The sequence below is a fragment of the Microcaecilia unicolor genome, chromosome 3, assembly GCF_901765095.1.
Source record: "Microcaecilia unicolor chromosome 3, aMicUni1.1, whole genome shotgun sequence".
Classification (NCBI taxonomy): Eukaryota; Metazoa; Chordata; class Amphibia; order Gymnophiona; family Siphonopidae; genus Microcaecilia; species Microcaecilia unicolor.
Genome location: NC_044033.1, coordinates 22107447 through 22130388, shown reverse-complemented (window position 1 = coordinate 22130388; position 22942 = coordinate 22107447). Strand labels below are relative to the sequence as shown.

Genomic DNA, 22942 nt, shown 5'->3' with positions numbered 1-22942 from the left:
GGGGAAGCATGCTTAGGGGACACTTCAGGGATATTTCTATGAATTACTCACATGCTTATTGAATATGCCCAATTCACACCTTATTCAGGTGCCAACATTTACGCCTGCTGAAAATGTAGGCACACAAATTTAGGCGCAGTCACGATTTCTGTGTGCAACTTTATAGAATAATGAGCCAATTAGTGCCAATAATTGGCTTTTTAACAAGCAATTATTGGAATTAATTAGAATTCAATGGGGATTACACACGTAAAATTAGGCATAGCATCCGTGCCTAAAGTATATGCATGGCCCAAAAAAGGGGGTGTGAAAATGGGAGGGGTCATGGGTATGGTTATGTTTATTAAGGGGTCCTTTTACTAAGGTGCGCAGGTGCCTATGCGCGTCAAATTGGAACTATCGCCCGGCTACTGCGTGCCCCGGGTGGTAATTCTAATTTTTATGCACGTTCAATATGCCTGGCAGAAAATACATATATATTTTTCTACCGCATGGTGCTAACCGGGCAGTAATCAGCAGTGTACACATGCTGACAATTACCCACCTGGTTAACGCGTCAGACCTTACTGCTAAGTCAATGGGTAGCGGTAAGGTCTCAGGCCAAAAATGGATGCGCGCCAATTTTTAATTTTGCTGCACATCAATTTTCGTCCAAAGAGAGGCCTTTTTTTTTCAGGTGCACTGATAAATGGACCTGTGTGCATCTAATACATACACCTACACCAGCACAGACCATTTTTCGGTGAGCCAAAGTAAAAGGGTCCCTAAAACAATAGAATCCTAAAGGAAAAGGAACACCAGTAAATATACAAGACACACATCCACTCAAGAGAACAGTGCACTACGATATCTACCCTCCTGTCTCCATGCATACCTCCCTGTCCCTCATCCACCGACTCTTCCTGTCTCTCACCTATCCACCCCCATCCTGTTAGACTGTCACTGAAATGCTTTGATGTTTCACTTATATATACTGTCATCTATCAACATTTGCTTATTTCCGATCTGACGAAGAAGGGCAACCTTCGAAAGTTAATCAAGAAAATGTATTAAGTTATGTCCAATAAAAAAAGGTCTAAAGTAAACAGGGAAACCAAACTCAAAAGATAATAATCCAACCTAATAAAGGAGTTTAAGAAATAGTAGTTAGTTTGTGGGTGTCTTACTAAATTATGGTAAGGACTCAACACGGAACTTTTTTCAGTCTTTTACAAGTCCCATCATTTATTTTTGGACTGCTCCTTTTGAATAGAGATTTTTCCGTGGTAGTTTACTACACATATAGGCTGTGGTCAGTTTGTGTTAGTTTGAGTTTGGTGTCTTTTTATGGGTTATTGATAAGGAGGTAAAGAGTTTTTCACCTCATTTGTTTTTTTCTCATTATTAATGAGTTTTTTACGTCTGGGTTTTTTTTTTCTCTTATTCCTCCTTATGGGAACCAGTGATAATAATTGACTCCTTAAAGCATAGGGCTATCGCTTAAACATTTTTGAAATTTCCTTATGAGGAGTTCTGAGGTTCCGTTTTGATTATTTGGATCTTTAGGATTTCCGTGTTGGAGTCCTTACCATAAAACAAGCGCATTCAGTCTGCTGCCCCTCACTACCTTCTCCTCCCTCATCTCCCCCTATGTTCCCGCCCGTAACCTCCGTTCACAGGACAAATCCCTCCTCTCTGTACCCTTCTCCAACACCGCCAACTCCAGGCTCCACTCATTCTGCCTCGCCTCACCCTTTGCTTGGAACAACCTTCCTGAGCCCTTACGCCAAGCCCCCTCCCTGCCCATCTTCAAGTCCCTGCTTAAAGCCCACCTCTTCAATGCTGCGTTCGGCACCTAACTCTTACCGTTCACTAAATCCAGACTGCCCCAATTTGACCGCCCCTTTAGGACTGTCCGTTCACTTGTCTCTTAGATTGTAAGCCCCTTGAGCAGGGACCGTCCCTCTATGTTAAATTATACAGCGCTGCGTAACCCTAGTAGTGCTTTAGAAATGTTAAGTAGTAGTAGTAATAGTAGTAATTTAGTAAGACACCCACAAACTAACTACTATTTCTCAAACTCCTTTATTAGGTTGGATCAATAAAAAAAGGTATCATCTTATTTTCTTTTCCATGTTTTATTTCTATTGATTACTACTATAGAACAGGGAGCTGACTCCAAGTCGGCACACATTCCTTAGTCAAATGCTTGTTCGAAAAGAAAAATATGTCTTCAGTAGGACCTTAAAATTGAATAAATGGCTCTTCACTATGGATGTTCCTTGACAGAATAATTGTGCTCTCCATATAAATTTAGGTGCAAATGGCCACACCTAAATTTATGCATGACCTCTCCGCTTAACTGTTAATTCTACAAACTGCACTGAATTCTAGGCGTGGCTAATGCCATTTCTGCGGGTTAATCTAGCCCTATAAGTGGAAGTAAAACCCGGGTAAGCAGCGGGCTGCCTGACAGGCAGGATTACTATACCTCACTCTTAGCTAAATATCCCTAATTGTGCCTCATCTCACTACACACGTGCAAGCATTCTGTTCCCCTTTAAACCACAAGGAAACTTCTACTGTAACATTCTTTCCAGCTGGTATCTTTTAAAATCTACACTCCTGCCAAGAAATGTGTGAAATACACAGGAGCAAAAAGGTACACACTGCAGCCAAGCTTTGCTTTAGCTAAAACAAGTTCAGATTTATACCATAGAACACGCAGTAAAAACTGTGCCTAATTAGTTTTCAATACGTTGATTTTAATGTGTCATTGTTCATCAGGGAATTATTTCAATCACTTTTCATCCAACACAACCAGAGTCCTTTTTATTTGGGGAAAAAGTAGTGCCAGGGATTAATTGCGCAAGTTCGTTTTTTGTTTTTTTTTTACTTTGAGGCATTTTCGAAAGAGATGGGCGCCCTTCTTTTGAGGTTGCCCAAGTCGGCATAATCGAAAGCTGATTTTGGGCGCCCTCAACTGCAGTCCGTCGCGGGGAAGACCAAAGTTCACAGGGGGTGTCAGAGACGTAGCGGAGGCGGGACTGGGGCGTGCTTAAGAGATGGGCGTCCTCGGCCGATAATGGAAAAAACAAGGGCGTCCCTGACGAGCATTTGGTCGACTTTACTTGGTCCATTTTTTTTTCACGACCAAGCCTCAAAAAGGTGCCCAAACTGACCAGATGATCACCAGAGGGAATCAGGGATGACCTCCCCTTACTCCCCTATTGGTCACCAACCCCCCTCCCCCCCCCTTAAAAAAAAATTTAAATTTTTGTTTTTTTGTTCAATAAATTTATGGTTTTCTGCTACTGATCTGCTTTGTTGTCTTTCCATCACAGCAGTATGCAGGTCCCTGGAGCAAGTTTAGGGGGTGCAGTGCACTTCAGGCAGGTGGACCCAGGCCCACCCCCCCTACCTGTTACACGTGCTGTTAAATGTGAGCCCTTTAAAACCCACCCGAAACCCACTGTACCCACATCTAGGTGCCCCCCTTCAACCCTTAGGACTATGGTAGTGGTGTACAGTTGTGGGGAGTGGGTTTTTTTTTGGGGGGGGGGGTTGGGGGGGGCTCAGCACCGAAGGTAAGGGAGCTATGCACCTGGGAGCAATTTGTGAAGTCCATTGCAGTGCCCCCTAGGGTGCCCGGTTGGTGTCTTGGCATATCAGGGGTTCCAGTGCACTATGAATGCTGGTTACTCCCATGACCAAATGCCTTGGATTTGGTCGTTTCTGAGATGGGCGTCCTCGGTTTCTATTATCGCCGAAAACCGGGAACGACCATCTCTAAGGTCGACCATCTCGAAGGTCGACCTAAATGTTGAGATTTGGGCGTTCCCAACCGTATTATCGAAACGAAAGCTGGACACCCATCTTGTTTCGATCGCCGGGACGTCCTTAGAGATGGTCGTCCCCGTTCAATTATGCCCCTCTCTGTGTTCTATTGGTAAAGATGCATTGGTAGTTGTTGTAGAAGTTTATTTTGCCCAATTGTTTGGTTTAGATTATATAAAATCTGCTTTTCCTTTTTCCCTTGATGTGGAATCTTTTTATATGTTGTACCTTTATACATGTTTCCTTTTACTTCTTGGTTCTTGAATTGTATTTGACAATTCTGAAAAAGGGGGAAAAAAACTGAATACGAAATTAAAGTGGGCCCTTTTACTAAGCCAAGTAAGCATCTATGCGCACCCAACGTGCACCAAAATGAAGTTACCACCCAGCTACTGCGTGGCTCTTGTGGTTCATTTTTGGCATGCATCCGATATGCGCATCTGAAAAATAGTTTTTATTTTCGGACGCGCATATCAGATGCACACCAAATGGCATTTAACACGCATAGGTCATTACCGCCCAGTTACCGTGTGAGTCTTTACTGCTAGGTCAATGGTAGGCAGTAAGATGTCAGACCCAAAATGGACGCACGGCAATTTAGATTTTGCTGCACGTCCATTTTCAGCGAAAAATTTAAAAAGGCCTTTTTTACAGGCGTGCTGAAAAATGGATCGGAGCACGCCCATAAACCGTGCCTACACTATCGCAAGCCATTTTTCAGTGCACCTTATTAAAAGGACCTCTATATTGATACTTTTATTTTAAGAGAATGTATAACTCCAAACAAACAATCTCACTACTAAATAACACTATGGCCCTTGTGATTTGCATATGTAAATATCAGCATTTAAAAGTATACCCCACATAAAAGTAGAAAATACAATTTTAGAAAGCCAGCATTTACGTGCGACACCAAAATCTACATATGCATTTCCCCATTTCAGAAGGGGAAAACACATCCATAATTTCAGAGAACAACATCGGGATTCACAGGTATGCTCAGGTACATATAAGGTTTTGTGAACGCACTCACTTTGGGCAGTGCTTTACTGGAGGGATTAAGGGAGGCTGACCCCCAATTCTGAAATGTTTTTTTCCTCCTCAGAAATGATAGTGTAGAAATATTGTGGCCCCTGAACTTAATTAGGGGCCTATGTAGATTTCCAAAATGGCAAAGAAACATATCGGGGGGGGGGGGGGGGGTGGAGGGGGGGTGGAGGAGGTAGTTATTAAAGTGCAGTAAAAGTTGGGCTTTTATCCCACCTTAATTTACTGTAGGAATCACCAAATGGTGCTAGATCAGTACTGCAAGTTAACGACTCCCACTGTTCAAGAATAACACAACTTGTGATTTACCTTGTAAGCAAGTGTTGCTTGGGAATGGGGTTTCATATACCACCTTTCTGTGCTTTTTGCAACTACATTCAAAGCGGTTTACATATTATATACAGCTACTTGTTTTGTACCTGAGTCAATGAAGGGTTAAGTGACTTGCCCAGAGTCACAAGGTGCTGTAGTGAGAATCACAAGGAGCTGCAGTGGGAATTGAACCCAGTTCTCCAGGATCAAGGTCCACTGCACTAACCACTACGCTACTCCTCCACCAGCAACATTCCATGTAGAATCTCAAATAAGGAAAGGGAAATGAGACTTGATATACTGCTGTTAGGCTTCTCATGGAAACACTGGGTTTGTGAGCCCTTGGACCACTGCCGTAGAGTGGCAGTGGTAGGCAAAACCACCCCGAAACCAGAGACAAGACAGAACAGGACTGGAACCCTGGACTGAAGTTACAGCTGAGGCAAACAAGCTGGAACAGGCAGAGCAGGAACAACTAGACTTCACCTGAGCTTGACCGCCGTTCCCCAGGAGTTGAGCCCCTGGGTGCAGGCGGCCAGCAGGACAGGGCAGGAACTGGATACCAACAGGATACACACAGGGTCTAGAATACACAAGGGAGGCTAGGCAGAATACTAGACTAGGACTCACAGACAAACAATACCACACTAGGTAGAAAGCAGACAGGCTCAAGAACAAGGACTGAAAGCTGCCAAGCAGCCACTAAGAAGGGAACACAGACAGGAAGGAGTCAGGACTGAAAGCTGCCAAGCAGCCACTAAGAGAGAAACACAGACAACCAAGAACTAGACAAGGAATACAGACCAGAGACAAGACTAGGAAATAAGCAATAAAACCAAAGCTAAACTACACACAGACTAACTAGAACCAGACAAGGAACTGGACTAGGCAGACGTGCACAGAGCACACCAACAAACCCAGAGACCTTAGGCGATGCAAAGGCAAACTCAGAAGGTTTCCAGGTGGTTAATAAGTCCATCAGCAGCTGAAGCTCAGCTGCAGGAATCACAAGGCAGCTACGGGTGAGGCTAGCTGCCAAACTTCAAACCAAGTCTGGGGGGCTAGAATATCTGGACCGGACTGCAATGAAAGTCTGGAATGTGTAGGGAGACAGCAAGACAGTCAATGGCAGCCACCAGTTCTGGCCACCAGAGGGCAAGGAGAGCACAACCAAGGAAACCAGTCACAATCGTGACAACTGCCTTTTCTATGGGTTTTGCAGCTACATTCAAAGCTGTTTACATAGTATATACAGGTACTTATTTGTACCTGGGGCAATGGAGGGTTAAGTGACTTACCCAGAGTCACAAGGAGCTGCAGTGGGAAGCAAACCAAGTTCCCCAGGATCAAAGTCTGCTGCACTAACCATTAGGCTACTCCTCCACTAGCAACATTCCATGTAGAATCTCAAATAGAGAAAGGGAAATGGGACTTGATATACCTCCTTTCTGTGCTTTTTGCAGCTACATTAAAAGCAGTTTACATAGTATGTACAGGTCCTTATTTGTACCTGGGGCAATGGAGGGTTAAGTGACTTGCCCAGAGTCACAAGGTGCTACAGTGAGAATTGAACCCAGTTCCCCAGAATTGCTTACCTTTGAGGATACTGTGGAAAGCCTGGATCAACTCTGGTACCCTTTTTAAAAAATTGGTGTTATATTGTCCGCCCTCAAATCTTTCAGTACCATGCTTGATTTTAAAGATAAATTACATATTAACAATAGTTCAGCAATTCATGTTTCAATTCTATTAGTATTCTGGGGTATATACCATCCAGTCCAGGTGATTTGATAGTCTCCAATTTGTCAAGTGGCCCATTACATCTTCCAGGTTTACAGAGAGAAGAGGACATTTCTCTGGTAAGTGAAAATTATTTTGCTCTGTGCTTTAGGAACTTAAAGATTGGGGTTTAATTGAGGAATTGTAGGTTATTGATAGGCAGAATAAAAATATAAAAAGCAAACTTTATCAACTAGTCACCATACTCTCCCCCCCTCTAGTTTTAAAACTTGAACTTTGTACTACAGCATTAACAGATAGCCTCTAGTAGGCACAACAGGATCTAGTTTAGTCTTAGGGGAAAAAAAGAGAGAGAAAAGCAAGCATTATTAACTAGTTTCCATAGTGTACAACCCTTTTCCCTTAGTTTTAAACTGAAATTTTCTCTAGAGGTAGATACTTTTCCCAAAGTTTTAAAATGAAAGTTTCTACCTGTAGAAAAAGTTAACAGCCAAAAAAACATTTAAAAAAAGATTGCAGTAAGGCTCACATTTTGTTCTAAAAGGCAGTTATTTTCTGTTCTTTGGCTGCTGGAGAGGTAGCACTGCTACTGACTTGAATTAGATGTTAATTAAGGTGTGAGGAGTAGAAGATTTGCAAAGGTTATTAAAGGCAATCTGATTACTGAGTTATATTGAAAGGGTCTGTTTGAAGCAGGCCCCTTAGATTTAAAACTATATAAAGAAGAAAGGTCCCACTTAACTATCGTTCTGAGAAGTTCTGAGAGAATTTGGAAAAAGCCTAAAGTACCAACAAAAGAAATGGAAAGTAAGTTAACAAGAACACTAAAGTGGAAGAGTCCTGGATCCGATGGAGTGACCTAATTTTGCCTCAAACAGTTAACATCTCTCCACCAAGACCTGGCAGTCAAACGTAACACCGCAATAGATAACAGGAAGAATGTTTCTCCTTCCAAATAGAGATTCAAGCAATGTTCGCAAAAATATCTTTGTTCCCTACAATCAATAAGCTGCTCATTGCAACATCATGGCAGTAGAGCAGAAATGCCGTAAGCTGAACAAAGTCATTATGGCCAGTGTAAGACAAGCAAAGATGTAAGTAGAATACAGAGTGGAGGAGTAGCCTAATTGTTAATGCAGCAGACGGAGATCCTGGGGAACGGGGTTCAATTCCCACTGCAGCTCCTTATGACCCTGGGAAAGTCACTTAATCCTCCATTGCCCCAAGTACAAAAACGTAGATTGCAAACCCACTAGGACCAGAAAAAGTACCTGTATGTAATGTGTACAGTGCTGTGTACACCTAGTAGTACTGAAGTGATTAGTAGTAGTAAGAAAGCTGTTGATGGCATTCCACACTTAGATTAAAAAAAAAAATGTCTTGAAATGAACAAAACCTTGGACTGACAGAGTACATCAAGTTCACCATTGAACCACACTCTTGTTTAAAGTATGAAAATGCACAAGCAAAGAAAAACAACGAGCCTTTAGATTTAGGGAACCTCAAAAGGTGAGTTTACTGAAGGACCTGACATGGTCTGTGTTCCGGCAAATGCCAATGTCAGGGGTCACAAGTGTAACAGAAAAAAAATAACAAGTTCTTGTTCCTGCTTCAAAGGTCCTCAAAACATCCTGGTCTCCAAACAGAGTCCCGGCAGCTACACAGGCTGCTGCCACAGAAACCTTCTCACTGCTGCCAGTTTGTCCTTTCTAAGATTAAGATCCAGTGAGGAGCGTTTCAGGAAGACTCCGCTGCCACTCTTGTTTTGAATGGCACTTAATAACAGGGGTGTAGCCAGACCTCAAGGTGGGGGGGGGCACATTTTGGTCACCGTCCCCCCCCCCTCCACTGCCGCCCGGCTGGCGGGGGTCCCCAACTCCTGCAGGCTTAAGACTTCATCCTGCACTGGTCTCCGGCGCCGCCTCATTGCCTGCCCTGCTTTCTCTTCCCCTCATTATCAGGGGCATAGCCAGATGGCCAATTTTGGGTGGGCGGGCATGGTATTTGCCCCCTCCCCGGTCCCCCTCTGGTTTTCTCCTCTCTCCACCCCTCCCTTTCCACAAATGCCAAATATTAAATACTTGAGCTGACAGGGATCCCCAAACCCTGCCAGCTGAAGATTTCCTCCTCCTCTTCCTCGAGCAGCCAGCACTCTTTCAAACGGCAGCCGGTAGCACTTGCCTCAAACCGATGCTGATGCCAGTAGGCTGTGCATACTCAGTGGTTTTGTACGTGTGAAAACTGAGCATGTGCAGAAGGGCCGGTCTCAGTGTCAGATCAAGGCAAGTGCTGCCGATTGACATTTGGAAGAGCGCAGGCTGCCCAAGGAGAGAAAATCTTCAGCTAGTGAGGTTTGGGGATCCCCACCAGCCACAGCAAGAGTGTCACAATTTTGGGTGGGCCTGAGTCCAAAGTGGGTGGTCCCGGCCCACCTGTAGCTACGCCACTGCCTCATATCTGGAACGCTTCTTTTCGTGGCCCCACCTATCTATGCCACTGCTTAATAAAGTGAGTGCTCGTTAGTTCTTTGGGCTACAAGCTTAAAATTAATCCTAAAAATGGTAAAGTTGCAGAGGTAACATCACATTTACCGTTTGCAGATTTGATTTAAAGCTTTATAGTTCCAGTTATCAACACCTCAGTGGAACAACTTCATGCACTGAAAAGCTTTACAGATGATATCAAGATGACCTTTGACCTGGACAAATGTGCTAAGGCAGCCTTCCTTGGAGAAAAATTGAGCAAATCTGAAACATCTCTCCGACTAATGACTGTGACATAATGGAACTTGAAAAGGAAAAGTGTATGAATAGAGGAAAGAGCAACAATCCAGCACAGGTTAGTGAGAAAAAAAGATCAGCAGAGGAGATTAAAACTGATACTGAAAAGTGCTTTAGCAGCACAGAATAAGCCACAAGTCACCCATCAGCTAACAATTCTCACACAGTTTTGGAATTCCAGGCTGGCCTCATAAAGGCCTTGAAAAACTAGATACATGGACAAGAAAATGTAATTTATAAGAATCAATGTATGCTGAGACTGTACATTCTTAAAGCATTATAAAAACAGATTAAGTATGCAGGGGGCAAATCTGTAAAGAAGGTGTCAAGATTTAGGAACATGTAAAATGACCAGGATGCTAACATATATGTGCACACCTGTGCACATACAAGCATAAATGCACTGTTCTATAAGCCGGTACCTAAATATACATAAGTACTACCATACTGGGACAGACCGAAGGTCCATCAAACCCAGCATCCTCCAACAGTGGCCAATTCAGGTCACAAGTACCTGGGGCAAGATCCCAAAAAAGTACAATACATTTTATGCTGCTTATCCTAGAAATAAGCAGTGGATTTTCCTCAAGTCCATTTTAATAATGTCTTATGGACTTTTCCTTTACAAAGCCATCCAAATCTTTTTTTAAACCCGCTAAGCTAACTGCTTTTACTACAATTTCTGGAAACAAATTCCAGAGTTTAATTACACGTTTGAGTGAAGAAACATTTTCTCTGATTCGTTTTAAACTTACTACTTTGTAGCTTCATTGTGTGCCCTCTAGTCCTAATATTTTTGGAAAGAGTAAACAAGCCGTCTTTTCTCCAGCCCTCAGCCATCTTTTCTCCAAGCTGAAGAGCCCTAGCCACTTCTGCCTTTCCTCATAGGGAGTTGTCCCATCCCCTTTATCATTTTCATCGCCCTTCTCTGTACCTTTTCTAATTCTACTATATCTTGAAGGTGGGTGAAGTCTAGGCAGGGTGTATAGTTGTGCACATAAATAGAATACTATAATTTATGTGCATTTAACAATCTAGGTGTGAACATTTATATAAGCTGTATGGCTGACCTAAGTGCTCATATCTAACATATATGAGTGTATTTACCCAGTTATATTATCCTATATAATAATTCTCACCTCCAACATTCTGAAGCTGCCTGGGACCGTGACTTCCGCCGGAGGTGGTCTGCTTTATGCAGTAGATAACACTGACGTCACTGGCCTGGAAGCATTAAAGAGCGAGCAGGCTCAGCGAGTCTGCTGCCTTCCCTTCTGTTCGCTCTGAGCTCTGACTCTGGTCCCACCCTTGTGGAAAAAGGAAATGAGGGCGGGACCAGAGTCACAGCTCAGAGCGAACAGAAGGGAAGGCAGCAGACTCGCTGAGCCTGCTCGCTCTTCAATGCTGCCGCCGGGACCCTGGTAAGAGAGGGGGAGAGGGGGGTTGGCGATTTTGGAAAGGGGGGCAATGTAATTCGGAGAGAGGACAGACTGAAGGACAGTGACAGAGGGAGGGAGGAAGCCATGGAAATCGGAAGGGAAGAAAGGGGGCGGAAAACCTTGCTAGCGCTCGTTTCCTTTCATACAGAAACGGGCCTTTTTTACTAGTTATTCTATAAAAGTAATTAGGGGGTCAAAATTCAAAGTGATTTAACCAGGCAGCAATGTTTCCTGGCTGGTTAAATCACCTCTTCAGGGCTAACTGGTAATTTTCAGAGACAATTAACTGGTTACTGTCACTCCACTCGATATTCAAAAGTATTTAACTGGCCAAAAAAATGGCACATGGCCGGTTAAATACCCTCAAGCCAGCTATCCCACCAATATTCAACGAGAGAAAGCTGGCTTATCTTCCGCTGAATATCCTGGTCACTGGCTATGTCGTGTGACAGACGGATACCACAGATTTTCACTGATAAGTTTAGTGGCCGGATAGACCCACGTAAATAGCAGGTCTATCTTTGGCCACTAGAACCTAGCCAGTCAACCAATGAATATCAGCTTAACCAGCTATGTTTGTGGTGCCAAAAAAAAAAAAAAAAATAAATGCTGGTGGTCAGATATGGCCTTGGCATTGAATTTCCAGGTTTGCTGGTACATAAGTAATACCACACTGGGAAAAGACCAAGGGTCCATCGAGCCCAGCATCCTGTCCATGACAGCAGCCAATCCAGGCCAAGGGCACCTGGTGAGCTTCCCAAACGTACAAACATTCTATACATGTAATTCCTGGAATTTTGGAGTTTTCCAAGTCCGTTTAGTAGTGGTTTATGGACTTGTCCTTTAGGAATCCGTCCAACCCCTTTTTAAACTCAGCTAAGCTAACCGCCTTCACCACGTTCTCCGGCAACGAATTCCAGAGTTTAATTACGCGTTGGGTGAAGAAACATTTTCTCCGATTTGTTTTAAATTTACTTCACTGTAGTTTCATCGCATGCCCCCTAGTCCTAGTATTTTTGGAAAGCGTGAACAGACGCTTCACATCCACCTGTTCCACTCCACTCATTATTTTATAGACCTCTATCATGTCTCCCCTCAGCCGTCTCTTCTCCAAGCCGAAAAGCCCTAGCGTCCTTAGTCTTTCTTCATAAGGAAGTCATCCCATCCCCGCTATCATTTTAGTCGCCCTTCGCTGCACCTTTTCCAATTCTACTATATCTTTCTTGAGATGCGGCGACCAGAATTGAACACCGTACTCAGGGTGCGGTAGCACCACGATACAACAGCATTATAACATCCTCACACCTGTTTTCCATACCTTTCCTAATGATAGCCAACATTCCATTCACTTTCCTAGCTGCAGGTGACAGCGGGAGTTGGCCAGTCTAAATCCTGCTGTCTCAATATTGTGGTCACTGAAAATAAATGGTTAGCGACAACTCAAAACCAGATATTTTGGGGGTGTTCTGAGGGTGGAGTCGGCACTGTTCCCTCTAAGTTGAGCGGGAGTCCTTCACCTACAGTCCTACCAGTGTGTGTGGGGGGGGGGGGGTGCTGTTTTATTTTAACACATTTATACCCCATATTTTCCCATTAGTTGCAGGCTCAATGTGGCTTACACAATAACATGGATAGGCTACAGTTCAGTATAATATCATTAAACAATGTCATAGTAAAAAAAATTAATTGTAAACGTATCGTCTAAGACAACAAAGATAATAAAAGATAATGGAAAAGCATTAGGATCCATAAATTTTGCTGAACAGATAAGAAATAAACTAAGTCAAGGAGACGGAGGAAACAATTCTTGCTCCTTAAGCCTGAAGTGTTGCACTTGGGGGGCATCTTTTTTTTAAGATACCCCCTGCAAGTGCATAATCAGACTTGACGAGAAGAAATATGTATTCACAGAACGTTCACATGTGTCAGCCCTTATAACCTCAGCAAAAAAAGGATAAGCGCTAATGAAATAAGTAACTCATCTCAATAGTCTTTGTTGAAAACCTTAATAATTTTCTGTATTATTATTTGTCTCCTAATATTCCTAATTCTTGGATTTCCAATTTATGGACTTGAGCGTTAAAAGTTTGCCTTATGGATTATTCATTTCTCATGTTATGATATATTTTAATTTTATGAAGCTTTTCCAATCAAGAAAGTTCTTGTAAATTTGTTTAAACTGAATAAAAAAAAAAAAAAAGAAACTAAGTAACGTCTGGATGGTACGCCTTCTTGAACAGGGTGGTCTTCAATAATTTCCTGAAGTTTAGATGATTCTGAGTTGAGGCAGTGCATTCCATAGCTGAGTTCCTATGAAGGAGAAGCTTGATGCCTAGGTAGATTTGTATTTGAGGCCATTGCAATCTGGGTAATGTAAAATTAAATAGGATCGGGAAAGACTGGAACTATTTCTGGGTGGGAGATCTATTAGATTTAACATGTATCCAGGAACTTCGCATTTTCAATAGTGCGGGACTCCAGGGAACCTGCCTGTCCCTAGTAATTGAAAACACAAATATTCAAGCACTGCCCCCTACTGGCAGCAATACGACTCCTGCTCTGCTTAGAGTGTTGGCCGGTTAAGTGCCAGCCAGGTTAACCATATAAACTGGACCGTACAAACGTCGGTGCTATTTTTATACAGCAACCCGTTATTGCATGTAACTGGCTATGCATTAGCCGATCGGTGCCTGGACATGGTCTGCCAGTGTCCACTTCTTCGCCCCCCCCCCCCCTACCCCCAAAAATGGACTTCTGGCTACACCACTGAGTTCTACTCTAAGCTGGTAGGGATTGAACAACCAAATTTAAGGAAGTTGTTTGGTTTGTTACATGAAAACCTATTGTTATCGAATTCTTCCATTTCAGCTCAGTCTTCTGCACAGGCTTTGGCTGGCTATTTTGCCTCCAAAGTATTCAATATTCATCAACTATTCATGACCTCCTTTGAATCTGATGATTATGTTAAGCTAAATATAGATGACTAGTTAAAGATGCCCGTTTCCAACAGAAAGGAAACGGGCGCTAGCAAGGTTCCAGGGCCCCCTATCACCTCCCTCCCTCTGTCCTCTGATTCCCAGGCCCCCTCCCCTCCGAGTCCCATCCCCCTACCTGCCTCCCTCCCTCTCCTCCGAGTTCCAGGACCCGCCCCTCCTCCCCTCCCCCACCCCCTGAGCGCACATGCGCCTGCAACTCCGCGGGCACGCGTCGGCTCTGTACCTGGTATCGCCGGCGCCAAGCGCTCAGTCTGATCCGGAAGTCCCCCGCCAAACCACAGCTGATGCTGCCGCTGGGATCCGCTATGCCGCTGAATCAACTCCCTGAAAGCGACTCCCAGTCGCTCCTGCTCAGCGTGTAGCCAATGAGCGCGCTATTCATTACAGTCCGCTCGAGTCCTTCCACCAATGAGGGCGGCGACATTTGCTGTCATTTCTAACCAATCCCCTTTCAACTTTCCCCACCCCCTAAACGGGCACGTTGAACCCACACAGGCTTGTCCCAGCGCGCTCGGGTGGAAGCGGGTGGGAGGTGGATAAGGTGTTGAAAGTGGCCCTGCTCTCTATTCAGGCAGCTGGTGAGATTGTATAAATAGGATAAAAGATTGGTCTGTCAGGGTTAAACTAAAACTTAATGCTGACGAGACCAAGATATTGTGGTTTGCTAAGGATTTAACTAAGATTCCCTAGATAATTATGGATAATAATGAATCTCAGTTCAGGTAGGGGACCCTGGAACCTTGCTAGCGCTCGTTTCCTTTCTGTTTGGGAATGAGTGGAGGAGTGGCCTAGTGGTTAGGGTGGTGGACTTTGGTCCTGGGGAACTGAGGAACTGAGTTTGATTCCCACTTCAGGCACAGGCAGCTCCTTGTGATTCTGGGCAAGTCACTTAACCCTCCATTGCCCCATGTAAGCCGCATTGAGCCTGCCATGACTGGGAAAGCGCGGGGTACAAATGTAACAAAAATAAAATAGATACCATTGGAGATTCTACATGGAATGTTGCTACTATTGGAGATTCTACATGGAATGTTGCTATTCCACTAGCAACATTCCATGTAGAAGGCTGCGCAGGCTTCTGTTTCTGTGAGTCTGACGTCCGTACGTGCAGGACGTCAGACTCGCAGATGCCTGTGTAGCCACATTGGTGATCTGCAAGGGCCGACTTCTACACGGAATGTTGCTAGTGGAATAGCAACATTCCATGTAGAATCTCAAATGGCAGCAACAGTGGAGGAGCGGCCTAGTGGTTAGGGTGGTGGACTCTGGTCCTGGGGAACTGAGTTCGATTCCCACTTCAGGCACAGCTCCTTGTGACTCTGGGCAAGTCACTTAACCCTCCATTGCCTGCCGCATTGAGCCTGCCATGAGTGGGAAAGCGCAGGGTACACATGTAACAAAAATAAAATAGATACTATTGGAGATTCTACATGGAATGTTGCTACTATTGGAGATTCTACATGGAATGTTGCTATTCCACTAGCAACATTCCATGTAGAAGGCTGCGCAGGCTTCCGTTTCTGTGAGTCTGACGTCCTGCACGTACGTCAGACTCACAGAAGCAGAAGCCTGCGCGGCCACATTGGTGATCTGCAAGGGCCGACTTCTACATGGAATGTTGCTAGTGGAATAGCAACATTCCATGTAGAATCTCAAACAGTAGCAACAGTGGAGGAGTGGCCTAGTGGTTAGGGTGGTGGACTTTGGTCCTGGGGAACTGAGTTCAATTCCCACTTCAGGCACAGGCAGCTCCTTGTGACTCTGGGCAAGTCACTTAACGCTCCATTGCCCCATGTAAGCCGCATTGAGCCTGCCATGAGTGGAAAAGCGCGGGGTACAAATGTAACAAAAATAAAAATAAAATAAAAATGATGTTGGATTTGTCTATGACTATGGAGCCACAGATCAGAAAAGCCTATTTCAAGTTAAAACAACTTTGTTGAGATCTAACCTTTTTAGAAGAACATTTTAAAAGATTATTGTGCAGTTAACAATCCTACCACAATTGGATTATGGTAATTCACTTTCTTTGAGTCTCTCTTCTAAACAACTTTCCAGAACTCAGTTGGTTCAGAATTCAGCTGCAAGGTTAATATTTTGGAAAACTAGGCTGGATCATATAAGTCCCTCACAGGGTGAACTGCATTGGCTACCTGTGAAGCCTCAAGTTATTTCAAGGCACTTTGTCTAGTATTTAAGTTTTTTGGAAAGGTTTACGCCCCGAAGGCGGATCTCAGTTAGTGACTGTGTTGAGATCTAGGACAACTTCATGGAGACGCAATTATCTACTGTTAGCGTTTCCTTCAACTAAAATAATACGATTTAAGGCCACCTTTTCTCAATCATTTTTCTTCTTAGCAGTTCGTTACTGGAACAACCTTCCATTTGAATTACGTTTGATGAAGAATTATTTTCTGTTTCATGAAGCCTTGAAAACATACTTGTTTATTAGACCCTGGGGGGGGGGGGGGGACCTTACCTTTTAAAAAACCTTTTTAACAGTTTATTTTAAAAGTGTTTTCTTTTTCTGAATATCTGTAATTTCCTGATGCTTTGCTCTCAGTTTCTTAGCTTACGTTTATTTTAGCTTGCTTTGAATCTATTATATTGAGAGTTGGTGAGATAAAAATCCTCAATAACATAATATAACTTTTAGTCCAAACATAAGCTAGGCCTGTCCACCTAGTGGCCGGAGAACCTACTTGAAGTCATAACAAGCATATAGGATGCCTGACCTATCCTGCAGGCTATAAATCTTCTCTTAAGCTTAAGATCTTCTCGAACTTAACTTACACCTTCCCAACTGTAAAGGAATCAAATACAAAACACATACTATGCATCCAATTTCTCCACTATAGGCAGCAAGCTCCAGAACACCCTACCACGATCGATTCGTAAAGTCAATAATCATCTACCCTTCCGGAAACTACTTAAAACTCACCTTTTCAAGCAAGCCTACTCATATGACTTGACTTAAATTAGAAATCCATCTGTGATACCTGGATCTGACTACTTAGCAGAACTTAATATGTTTTGGGGTTTTTTTTCCCTTTTGAATTCATCCCTCTCCGAACCATTATTACACATTCTTTCTTTTTCACAACACTTTACCCAACTTACACCCTCTTCCGCTCCCTACCTCTACCACCTTCCTCCCTTTTCCTTTCTTAGTCCACCTCGTTATATATTATATTCAAATGTTTTATCCATTTTGTGCTACCTTGTAAATTTGTTTTTTATGTAAGCCGCATTGAGCCTGCTACAGGTGGGAAAGTGCAGGTTATAAATGTTACAATACAATAAAGAAATCAAAACTCTTCCTCAGCAGCCCTTAGCAGTCTGGAGGTCCATTCTGGAGGCTCTTCCCTCTGAGCATTTCTGACTATCCATAGCTCTGGGTTTTCATCTTCCCTAGATGAACCATACCCTTCTGGTTGAATTTCTCTGTCCTGACTTTAAGGTAACCCAGTGGGGGAGTGTGTTTAAAGAGAACCGGGGTTCTCTTATGCACTCCCTCACAGGTCCATAGACCGCTACTAAATGGACTTGGGAAAAATCCACAATTTCGGGAATAACTTGTATAAAATGTTTGTACGTTTGGGTAGCTCGCCAGGTGCCCTTGACCTGGATTGGCCGCTGTTGGGGACAGGATGCTGGGCTCGATGGACCTTTGGTCTTTTCCCAGTATGATATTACTTATATACATATTTATTAAGTAGAGAGGTGTGGTAGCCGTGTTAGTCCACTTTGAAAGGTAATCAATAGAAATCAAACAAAATAAAACATGGAAAAGAAAATAAGATGATACCTTTTTTATTGGACATAACTTAATACATTTCTTGATTAGCTTTCGAAGGTTGCCCATAAGTTCTTCCTCAGATCGGAAACATGTTTATGAACTTTGTCCAAGCTCCATCCAAACTTTGCCTATCATATCTTAGTCGGTATTTTATGAGGACTCATAACGTGACAATGACTCTATAAAATTACCCCTAAGCTGTGCAAATTGTTCCTTACTAAATGTGAAATAATCACTGAAATGTGCCCAAAGCCAACAGATGGATTCTTTATCACGAATTGAGCGGAGTAATGCGAGTAATCCTAATCACAATTCACTTTCTCATAACAGCTATGCACGTAATCCACTGAATACTGCATTTTCAGAACATTAACGTTCGAATGAAGCTTTTGTTCAGGACTCTTGCAGACACTCACAGTTTTTGCCATGTAAGAAAGAGGCCCTCCCCACCCCCTTCCCCCACAGTACAGATGTAATGCATTACCTGTAGCGTTCACAATTACATCCAGCATTGGCCTGAGTGAAGAAGGTGCGCTGTGTGGCAGAAGATATGTGAAAAAAAATCTGCAAGAACAAAAAAACAAAACAGTATCTACGTGAGCATAAGTTCATTGGCATCTCTTAACCCACAAGCATCTACAATACATTTCCTGCAGAGCTATACAGAAAATATAAACATCTTCTATAGTCAATTAGATAGCTAAGGTTCTTCACACAGCTCTCTGGCATACCTAGCTTAGGCTTTGCTATACAAGGCCACCCTTGTAGCCACCTGGAAATGTTCCATTAATACATCACTTCACTGTGAAGACTCATAGATTATAGCTACTTGCAAAGCTACCTGGTACTCAAGACAGGCTTTATTACATTTCTGTAGCTGAAACAAGAGCCATTAAAGCTTTTACAGACCTAGCTCAACCCTAAAGGAATTTCAGATAAAGATGGGAAAGTCGGGATCTGCAAGAAAAACAGGAAGTAGCAGCAACCATGTAAATATGAGTATTAAAAAGCATGAAGATCAACACAAATCGGACGTTTTCAGGTGTGTTTCAAGGAAGGGACTCATAAGCAAATGTCCATATTACTGACGGCTTCAAATCTAGAGTCGGATTTTGATTGCCATAAAAGGAAAAAGTCTACTAACGCAGGACTTTCAAAGCCAGCCCAAGGCAAGATGCTGCCTGAGGCGGAGCTAACACACCGCCTCTCTGGACTGAGGTGCTGCTCCCCACCCCGTGCCGAGATGCCTCCCCCTCCCAGGCCAAGATACTGTCCCCTCCTTCCTACCTCCAGCCTGTTTGCAGCGTTTACCTCGTCATGTTCGAAACCCGGCAGAGGCAGCGATTCCCATACGCTTCCCTGCCACCGGCACCGGCCTTTTCCCTTTACTGCAGCTGCCTGAGCCTCTGACGAAACAGGACGTTAAATCAGAAAGGCAGCCGAATTAAAGGGAAGAGGCAGGTGCTGGCGGCAGGGCAACGCATGGGAATCCCTGCCGGGTTTGGACCACCACGAAAGGGGAGATGCCACTCCTGAAAAGTGCCACCTGAGGCCCCCGCCCCAGGTGGCCTAATGGTTGGGCCGCCCCTGAGGATTTTCCAGCATGCTAAGCCCATTTCTAGCGCGCCCAGGAAATAGGGCAATTTCCAGTATTTCTAATTCAAGGTTAAGTGTTCTCGTTGCTTTTAGCACCTGTAACCTGAAAAAAAAATTGATGGCGAGCACTCACCTCCATATTTAGGAGGCACTAAGAGCTTCTGTGTTATGGACACGCTAGTCAAAGTTGGCACATGGTAATCAGAATGCGCTAGCTGGATCGCGCATCCATGCCCATTCTCCACCTCTGACATGCACCCTCCATAAAATTAAAAAAACAAATACTGCATGTTTAGCACAAGGAAACAATTTTCTTACTGCAAAACACTTTATGGCACGTTGTGGTAATTATTTTCACGCACACTAAGCATGTGTTAGGGCTTAATGATCTATGGTTTTAGAGTCATGAATAGACTTCAGTGGCCATGTGACCATGGAAAAATAAAGTCAGCAATCTTAAAATTGAAATGCTGGCATTTGATATAATGTAGAATTTGAAAACAAGAGATAAAACAGGAGTCAATTATTAGATAACAAAAAAGATGCAATCATACAGATGTGTTATCATGAACCAGCTCCTGCAACCAGGTTTATTTTAATCTTTCTACAGTCGTAATGCTGTATCTGCGATATCACAGTTTTGTAATTCACTGCCAAGTTTTATTTCACTAAAGGAACCTACAGCGCTCATTTTCAAAAGAGAAAAACGTCTCAAAAGCGGCCAATGGACGTTTTTCCCCAAAAAATGTCTTAAGTTGCGATTTTCGAAAACTCAGAATTGGGACACTTTACTCCACAATTTATCTAAATCAGAAGGGGCTGTGTTGGAGACATGCTTTGGGCGGGACTTGGGTGGCCTTAAAATCTGGATGCTTTTCAGCATTCGAAAAAAAAAAGGGTCCAGGGCAAAAAAAAAAGAAGTTATGTTTTTATCTAGACCTACTTCAGTCATGAATAAGTCAGATAAAAGGTGACCTAACTGACCATCTGACCACTGGAGAGATTAAGGCATGACTCCTTGAATCCCCCAGTGGCCACTGGCCCCCTCCCACCCCCCCCCCCCCCCAAAGGTGTGACAGTGACAGTAGATACCAGGCTCTATGATCGCTTCAGATGTTATGGCCATTCCTAAGAAAGTTGATGGAGTAGCCTAGAGGTCAGTGCAGTGCTGATTACATCAGGAAAAGGTGCCCTAACTGACCAGCTGACCACTGGAGAGATTAAGGCGTGACCCCCATTAATCCCCCAGTGGCCACTGGCCCCCTCCTACCCCCCACCCCCAAAGGTGTGACGGTGACAGTAAATACCAGGCTCTATGATCACTTCAGATGTTATGGCCATTCCTAAGAAAGTTGATGGAGTAGCCTAGAGGTCAGTGCAGAGCTGATTACATCAGGAAAAGGTGCCCTAACTGACCAGCTGACCACTGGAGAGATTAAGGCGTGACCCCCATTAATCCCCCAGTGGCCACTGGCCCCCTCCTTCCCCCCAGAGGTGTGACAGTAGATACCAGGCTCTATGATCGCTTCAGATGTTATGGCCATTCCTAAGAAAGTTGATGGAGTAGCCTAGAGGTCAGTGCAGAGCTGATTACATCAGGAAAAGGTGCCCTAACTGACCAGCTGACCACTGGAGAGATTAAGGCGTGACCCCCATTAATCCCCCAGTGGCCACTGGCCCCCTCCTTCCCCCCAGAGGTGTGACAGTAGATACCAGGCTCTATGATCGCTTCAGATGTTATGGCCATTCCTAAGAAAGTTGATGGAGTAGCCTAGAGGTCAGTGCAGTGCTGATTACATCAGGAAAAGGTGCCCTAACTGACCAGCTGACCACTGGTGAGATTAAGGTGTGACCCCCATTAATCCCCCAGTGGCCACTGACCCCCTCCCACCCTCCAAAGGTGTGACAGTCGATACCAGGCTCTATGATCGCTTCAGATGTTATGATCATTCCTAAGAAAGTTGATGGAGTAGCCTAGAGGTCAGTGCAGTGGACAATTAACAACAGGACACAAGTTCAATCCCACTTTAAGTCTTTTATTTCACTACAGATATTTGAGCCTGCTGGAACATAGAAATACCTCCTGTACCTAAATATATAAGTGACCTGCAAGCAGGAGGGTTATTGTAGTTCCTGGAGGTCTCACAATACAATATGAAGGGGTTTAGGTGGGATATGTACCTGGGTCCCTTTATGAAACGTCCACTACACTGACTACTAGGCTGCCCCTCTACATTGCTGGGATGTCTGTGTGGCCAGTTTAGAAGAATGCTGCCAGACAGACGTCCCTAAGGTTTATTTTTCTCTGTGATTTTTTTTTTCCAAAAATGTTACTTACTGAAGGACATGTTGAGCATGAAAACATCTAGTTCAAAGCAATAATTAAATCTCTGGTTTGATTATGGCTGTGAGCTAGATGGGGGTTTTTAGACCTTTTTGGCAAAATGTCTCAATTCAGACTCGCATGTCATATTGAAAATACCCCTCCACTTTTTTTCAAAAGCTCACTACTATGGCACCTTTTGTTGTTGATGAAATTTAAAAAAAAAAAAAACACCCTTCAAATATTGCAATTTTTGTGCTAACAAAGAACAATGATGTCCTTGCAGAAGAGACGGCTGAGGGGAGACATGATAGAGGTATATAAAATAATGAGTGGAGTGGAACAGGTGGATGTGAAGCGTCTGTTCACGCTTTCCAAAAATACTAGGACTAGGGGACATGCAATTAAACTACAGTGTAGTAAATTTTAAACAAATCGGAGAAAAGTTTTCTTCACCCAACGCATAATTAAACTCTGGAATTCGTTGCCGGAGAACATGGTGAAGGCGGTTAGCTTGTCAGAGTTTAAAAGGGGGTTAGACGGTTTCCTAAAGGACAAGTCCATAAACCGCTACTAAATGGACTTGGGAAAAATCCACAATTCCGGGAATAACATGTATAGAATGTTTGTACGTTTGGGAAGCTCGCCAGGTGCCCTTGGCCTGGATTGGCCGCTGTCGTGGACAGGATGCTGGGCTCGATGGACCCTGGGTCTTTCCCAGTGTGGCATTACTTATGTACTTATGGAGGGATCAAGGGAAGGCCACAATGGCTTCTGATCTTTAAATTACTGATAATCAAGTGAAACCTATCATATAGGAAGAAATAGAAAAATTAGTGTGATATTATCAGTTTGTTTAGTTCTGCTTGGCTTGCATTCAAACAAGATAGCAACGTACATCAAAGAAGTTGATTCTTTTTACAGGACGTGGGATTTGAAAAGGGAAAGTTCTGTTATGTTTAAAACTGAAATAGAATTTTTAAACTGTGGGCGGAATTTAGTAAATAGTGTCCGGGAAGGTCTATGCTAAACTAGTATTCTGCAAAGGGCACGCTGCACGGAACGATCGTAACAGAATGTTACACTCCTCCAGA

The 22942-nt window shown here is 43.6% G+C and overlaps 1 protein-coding gene across 1 annotated transcript in view; it reads right to left on the bottom strand.

The window, feature by feature from the left end:
• The window catches only part of PKDCC (protein kinase domain containing, cytoplasmic), a 126745-nt gene that overhangs the window by 55514 nt on the left and 48289 nt on the right, over positions 1 to 22942 (bottom strand). The window contains exon 4 of the mRNA XM_030194609.1: positions 18414 to 18493. Coding sequence (XP_030050469.1) covers positions 18414 to 18493 — 80 coding nt within the window. The remainder of the gene's footprint in view (positions 1 to 18413; positions 18494 to 22942) is intronic.